Source organism: Protobothrops mucrosquamatus, unplaced genomic scaffold (genome assembly GCF_001527695.2).
Source record: "Protobothrops mucrosquamatus isolate PMUCROS unplaced genomic scaffold, P.Mucros_1.0 scaffold204, whole genome shotgun sequence".
Lineage (NCBI taxonomy): Eukaryota > Metazoa > Chordata > Lepidosauria > Squamata > Viperidae > Protobothrops > Protobothrops mucrosquamatus.
Genome location: NW_015386559.1, coordinates 658,892 through 666,391, shown reverse-complemented (window position 1 = coordinate 666,391; position 7,500 = coordinate 658,892). Strand labels below are relative to the sequence as shown.

The window sequence follows — 7,500 nt, the reverse complement described above, 5'->3', positions numbered from 1 at the left end:
ATAGCATCAGAGAATTAACCTACCATTTTTTGTAACCCCAATTCCTATGCAGTAGAAATAAAAGACAGGCTTATCTTCAAGAAACCTACTTTACTTTTATCCCACTATTTTAGTAGATCACTCTAAGACCAACACAATATTTTCCTACCCATCACAAAAATCTTCAGGTATTAAATCCAGGTAAATTCAATGTTCACTCCCATAATTAGTCAAAGTAATGCAACTTTAGAGCCTTCTTAAAAGTCACCAAAGATTCTTAGATCCCTTCCTGCAGCAGTCTCCAACCTTTTTGGCACCAGGGACCAGTTTTGTGGAAGTCAATTTTTCTACGGACTGGGGCGGGGGATGGTTTTGGTTTTGCTCACTTGCCTGCCACTCACTTCCAGCTAGGTGGCCTGATTCCTCACACGCCAAAGACTGGTACCAGTCCATGGCCCAGGGGTTGGGGACCCATCTTACTGTATTTTGGTAGAGAACACACAGAAGTTCAAACAGCAACTATAAGCAGCTTTCTCCCAAAGGTCTTAATGAGTGGTAGTGATCATGTAGAAGAAGGTACTCTCTGGGGTGATTTGGATGGAGGCTTCTAAAGGCTTTCAAGATAATTATTTATATTATGCCTCAAAGCAAACTGGCAACCAATCTAATAATTTTAATAGTGGAGTAATCAGTCTCTCTTAGTCACTCTAGAGATCAACCAGTTCAATTTTTCAATCTAGTATACTAGAATTATTACCAAACTCATTGTAAGAATTGTTGCGAGATGTACCTGAGATATACCTCAGCTGAACCTAATAGGAATATACTTTTTCAAGAATTCATACTATAGAGTGGCATTGTTGTATAAGAGCAGTGATGGTGGACAAACTTTATTTTGCTTCTATGTACATTTTTTCATAGATGAGCGCATCACATTTAAGCAGTATCATAAGGCATTCAGCTATTTTTAAAATGGTAGGGGGAGAAAATCAGAAAATTATATTGCTAATCACTTGAGATATCATTTATGCCATTAATACTTATTTAAATATCTTACATATAATTGATACAATTGCACTTAGTATATAGGACTACCAGATCAGGTCTGCAAAACTCCAGATGACCACTAGATAGCAATAAATAATGGGTTTTTAATCTGGATATTTGCCACCTAATTCTGCTAGTCCTATTATTACATTAGAGCAGGGGTGTCAAACTGCCGGCCCGCGGGCCAGATGCATCATGGCGAAACTGCGCCCACCCCATTGACGGTAATGGGAAAAAGTCACGATATGTTGCGACATGTCACGTGACGTGGCAAGTTTGACACCCCTGCATTAGAGGAATACCAGGATCAAAAACCAGAGATGAAAGTATCTCAGAGGCCCTCTAATCCAACATATTGCTCTGTACAGATCCACTATGCATTTCAGACAGTCACCAACCTCTTTTCAAAGTTCTCCAGTGATGAGGAACACAGCACCATGAAACAACTCATTTGATTTGTTTAACAATTCTTAACATCAGAAAGCTCTCTAATATTTAACCTGAATTTATTTCCCTTTAGTTCCAACATATTTCTCTCAATCATTTACAGACTAAACATATCTAAAATTCCTCAAGTCACTCTTCATGCTACTTAGTTCCAGACTCCTTAGTAGACATCCTTACAGTCACCTTCCCTTTGTCAACCAAAGACTAGCAGATCCCTTTTTTTCTTCTTTTACCTTCTGATAAATGAAATTGTCAGTAAGGGAAGACAGGAATTGTTGAACCTCTGTGTCTTCACAGAGTTAGATTTACAGCTGGAAATTGGACACCTTTCATTGTTGTGATCATATGCCTTCTTTGAAAGTTGGATCATCTAATAGAGAAAGGCCTCATCCATATCTTCTGCTTGTCCAAGCAATCTATAATAAACTCACCCCAAAAATTCATTTTTGTTACTTTAGGTCGGAGTATCTAGATGGAGACTGATATAAATGAGTTTTATTCTGTTTGTCAATTTGATCAAACCTTTTGGGAAAACTGAATCAATTTGACTCACAGCTTCAGTTTGATAATTCAATATGACATTCTGCTTTGCTTCAGAAATAACATTTAATTCAGACATTAAATTAAAGCATTTTCAAATTGAATCAGAATTTTCCATAGCCTTATAAATATTTCCTGGCTCCTAAAAATATTTTTGGATGCTATGGAGAAATTTTTATTTTTAAAAGTGGATTGTTGATTATAAAACAACATATAAATATAAAAGATATATTCTTGCAATACTGAGGACCAATTGTTTATCTATTGTGTACAAAACAATATTTTGATAATTAAAAAAAGGATTCATTCCCTGATAATATATTACTAATGGGAGACACAAAGTTTCAGAGCAATCATGAGTTGAATCTGGGATATGTGTGATAAAATTTCTCTTTGAATTGATATTGCTTTTAGGAATCTTTTCATAAAGCTTAAACATTCATAAATTCAATACATTCATTATATAATCTTACTGTATTAGAATTGATCATTTTTAATTTCTTGTTTTTGGGCACTGCCATGAATTGAAATGAGAAAGATGTTTTCCAATTCCTATGCAACACTTGTTCATAAGAACCTGCAATAAGTTTCATTTGCATATTGAAGACAAACATGTGGAGTAGGTCATTGTCACACAAATATTAAATATCCTATATTTTATACTATTACATATAAATTATCCTATTTGGATATTTATGGTTTGCATTGCTGAGTATTTTTTGTATAAATGATAATCTTGCTACTTTAATCATTATGCTATATACTTGCCAGATCTTTTTTGAATAATATTGTAATATACATTTAAAACATTATTATTTCTGTTGTGTTTTTAAATCATAAGATAATTTTAACACAACAGACAAAAGTAGATGTATATTTCCATTAGTTTACATAGTAAGCTTGACTCCTCAATTCAAAGACTCATGCAGGTAGTTTATCTGGCAATAATAAGAAAGCCTTGGCATTTTTTTCAAGATGTATAGTCTACAATTCAGCCTATAGCCTTGAGATTTCCTAGTAGTCTCCTATCCAAGTACCTAAATGCAATTATGGGAGAAGAGACTGTCAAAAATGTACCTATAAAACTAATATAAAACTATATGGCTATTTATTGGAATGAAATAATTGGCTATTTTAAATTCAGCACTAATAATTCTGAAAGATTACAGTATTGCTATATAGAAATCAAACTTGAGCTGAATATTAACTGAAAAGAGGATTAATTATATTTTGGAAATTTTATGAATGCCAATTGTTACAGAAAATTAATTAATACATTTTTACAATACAAAAAGAATAGAAATATTAGATTTCATCAGTTTTATTTAACTTCTTTCCTATTAAATGGTCTGCAATTCATGACAGGAGCAGGACATTGCATGAAGACAACTGATACTTCTGAGTGTAAAAACAAGTGTACGAATGCAGATAACAAAAATCAACATGGACAGTATGGAGAAAAAATGCTTAACAAGGTATTTTTATAAACCTGGCAAAACAGTAACAACAAAAAATAGAAAGAAGCATACCTTGTCCTTGAGGAATTCCATAAAACTCAGCAGCTATTCTTGCTGCCTCTTTACGATTCCCCTTTACAATATAGAAATGACTGAGTATTGCAAGGCTGATTTTTACAAATAGTTTAAAGCAGAAAAGCGAAAGTATTGTAAAGTAGACATTGGATAATTGTTGGGCAAAAGGCCGATTTTCCTCTACAACAGTCATTGCTGCACAAGAGTCTTTGTCAGTGTTTAGAAACAGCTCTGAAATATGTTGCTAAGATCATATGGCTCCAGCCAGACACTCCGAGGGAACAGCTGGTCCTGAGGAAAGAAAATATCAGCTGGTCATGATGTGTGCAGCTCAAAATATGAGGATTATTTATACTGTAAATAGCACTGAGTTCACTAGCACTCCCATTAGGTTGATGGTATTTAACTGAAGAATACATACAGCTTCAAGAAGTCAATTATAAAGTGCCAGTTTAAAAGGATCGATAAGTGCAAGTACATCAGGTTTTGTGCTGTTGAAGAAAAGATCTCAAATGGTATTATTATTTACATTATATTAGATAACATCAGAAGAAAGAGCAGCCAAAATGTACCTTTCTCAGTCATAGTTCAGCTAGCATTCAATTTTCTTTCTCAAGATATTCTAGCTCCTGTTGTTCTTTTTAAGTATCCTGTATCCATGAAACTTATGCTTCATCGATCAGCTATAGCCAGTTGAATAGCATAAAGCATATTAAAATGCCCATTATGTGCTGTCACTGTATTGTTGCTTTTTATCTTTGGCCAAGACAAGAATGTTCTCAATTGGATTTACCCATACAGATACAAGTACACCGACTCTGATGCAGGATTGTCTATTCTTATATTGCTGTGCATAGTCATGGTTTTTCTCCATCATCTTAATTTTACTCACCAGAATTTTGGACAGGATTCCTTAATATACTCAAAAGATGGTATGGCTATTGATGCTAAATGGATCTTTTTGGCTGAATTCTACTGCTTATTTTAGTATAACTTTTTAAATGTGTATGGAACTCTTCAAAATGAAATTTTCCTTGCAACTTAAGCTGCTGAACTTTAACAAAAGTTAAAGAACACAGTAAAATATTAGGGAAAAATTAAATAAAAGAAGACCAAAGTAATGACAAAAGGTGTGGTTACCAGCCTAAGAACTAACAACAAAGCTATTGTGGTGGATATCTTCTGCCTTTGGGACTTACTATCAACATATCATGAATAGCCAAGAAAACAAATTAATGGATCATAGAATAAATCAATCCAAAATTCTCACTCAGTACAAATCAGGAGGTCCAGTTATCATATTCTGAACAAATTGTGCAAAAGCCTAGCTCTTTTGAAAAGTGTAACACTTTGGGAAAGGTAGAAAGAGAAAGAGGACAATCAGAAGCAAAATAGATGCCCTTAATTATAGCCGTGATAGGAACACTGACGGACACGGTTCGAAACAGATGTCTTGAAGAATATGACTCTATATGGTTGCCAAGAGTTAACATTAATTTAATGACATGTAATTAAAATCAATTCATTTGCTGACAGAAGGAAAGTCTGATTGTCAAACAGCATGAGACAGAAAACAATATGCTTTAATCAATGAGAATCACTAGAGGAATTAATTTAGACTATAATTACAAAATTTTAATGGGTTAAAATGTACATTTTGAAATGTACATTCAGAAGGTTAGTATTTTTTATAATTGATTGTACTTAGGTATTATTTTAATTATATATTTTAATATTGTGCATTAGTTTTACTTTAAGGAGACTTTAAAGTGAGAAAAGCACTTGTGGAAGGATTGTTTCTATTCCAACTTCAACATAAATTTTCTCTAGTAATGTTCCATGAACTGTAAGCAAAGGAATTCACCATTAGTACATTTGGAAAGCAGAGAAAAGAGAATATACTGCATTTGCATAATATACAGCTTTCTTCAGGCATGAAATTTCTCTTAATAAGTGAAATCCACTTCAGTAGTTAAAGGGTAAATCATAGTTCCAATGCCTTTATGATTTCATTCCCCTTTATCCCAAGCTGTCCTTTATTTGACATCTGTTTGCATAATTCTGTCTTGGAGCAATAGTTGCCAAGCATTCCAGCAATATCAGATCAAAAGGACAGGTGATATAGCATATTACCTTTTGTTGTGTCTTTTCTGGGAGGACAGAACATGTAGTCTCTCAGCCTCTATGGTCTGTGACCAATAGGTGACAAGAAAATGTACAAAAGTATAACAATTTAAAAGTTCTATACTATGGATTCATAGGATGTACATATAACATCAAATATTAACTGCCAAGAATACTTAACACTTGTTGTTTTCTATAAAGCTTCACTCTTTGCAGAAAGCATGGGATTTCCAAGTGAAGATTTAACTACACGGAATTCTGTTTCAACGTATGTAAAGTGGCTTAATCAAAACTGCCAGCCAAACTTCTGGAAGGTAAAATATTTAAAAATAAACCTTAGTGACTGTTATTTATCATTAAAAAATCTGCATATTTTATATCTTATTATCATCACTGGGAGACAAGATGACTGACTGCAATCTATACAGATAATCTTCAACTTACAACAGTTTGTTTAGTGACCATTTTTTCAACAATTTTTAACATTTATGACTATTCAGCATTCCCATGGTCATGTGATCAAATTCAGACACTTGGCAACTGACTCTTATTTATGACTGTTGCAGTGTCCCAGGGTCATGTGATCACCTTTTGCAACTTTCTGACAAGCAAAGTTAATGGGGAAGCCAGATTCACTTAAGAACCATGTTACTAACTTAATTGTAGTGATTCACTAACAAGAAAGATCATTAATGGAGCAAAACTCACTTAACAAATGTCTTGCTTGCAACATAAATGTTGGGCTTAATTGTAATCACACATTGAGAACTACCTATATGTGGTGAAAAAAGGAGGCTTTTAATGAGATGAAGGTCACAGAAAAAATAAATTTAGGCTCTTAGCTACCCTTTTTTTAAAAAAAAAGCATGACACCAACTTTATTTTGGACTTTTCTGCAAATTTCAGGGCGGGAAAGAAGCAGCTGAAACATGGAAAATAAGTTAAGGACAACAAAAGCAAAATTGTCTCAAGCTAAGACTGTAGTAGAAAGCAGGACAATTAATATTCACCAGAATGAAGAGGAAATTGCTCCAAGAAAAAAACTAACTGAAATACCAGGGAGAATTAACCATTTCTTCTGAAACTCTATGGATATGTTTTCTCTAAAAATATTCTAATGTTCATCCCTCTCAACAAACTTCGGAAAAATCTTCTTGAAAGATTGGACCTAATTATTCCTTCCAGATACAGAAAAGCCACTATACACTGTGTTCTTGGACACTCCGCTGCTGGTCAAGGACGAACACTTTTTTTCTTGCAGTACATCACAAACATAATTTGTTGCAGAATCACACACACAGATATGTTGTGACTATAGTCCTAAGAATGTACAAGTCAGCTGTCATCAATATCTTATGTCTATTGTTCCACTCAGTTTCCATCTGTTACTGGCTGAGTAGCAAGGAAATTGTTCGCTGGTGTATCATGCCACATGGAATTTTGTGAGAGCTCTTTCTCCCCCCCCCCCCCAGCATTAGGTTCCTCTCTATATTTGAAAAACTAGCTGTACCCAGCCATGCGTTGCTGTGGCTCTCGTTCACTCAGCCAACAGATGGCGCTGTTTTTCAAAAAAAGCATGTTTTTACCTGTCACAGGTGTGACATCTATATAATAGTGTTGTTCGTCCATCGATTTCGATGAAGACCTTGACATCTTGTGGATTGTGGGCCATCAACGGTGTGTCCGTAGATGGCTGATTAGACCGATGTTAGCACGGAATGTTCTGCCACATACTGAACAGAGAAATGTGGACACTATTGCTTCAGCATTTGCAGCTCTGGCTTTACGGAGTGCTCGCTTCTCTTGTGCCAAGATTGTCCTCCTGTGTTCA

The 7,500-nt window shown here is 34.5% G+C and overlaps 1 protein-coding gene across 2 annotated transcripts in view; it reads right to left on the bottom strand.

Moving 5' to 3' along the window:
• Window positions 1-7,500, bottom strand: part of ASB5 (ankyrin repeat and SOCS box containing 5) — a 58,797-nt gene that overhangs the window by 49,610 nt on the left and 1,687 nt on the right. The window contains exons 1-2 of one of the 2 annotated variants that reach the window (XM_015813935.1): window positions 5,679-5,961; window positions 3,543-3,836 (exon numbers count right to left, since the gene is read on the bottom strand). In XM_015813935.1, coding sequence (XP_015669421.1) covers window positions 3,543-3,738 — 196 coding nt within the window. In that variant the 5' untranslated portion in view covers window positions 3,739-3,836; window positions 5,679-5,961. Of the gene's footprint in view, window positions 1-3,542; window positions 3,837-5,678; window positions 5,962-7,500 lie in introns of those variants that run through there. The other variant, XM_015813934.1, reaches the window with a different exon arrangement.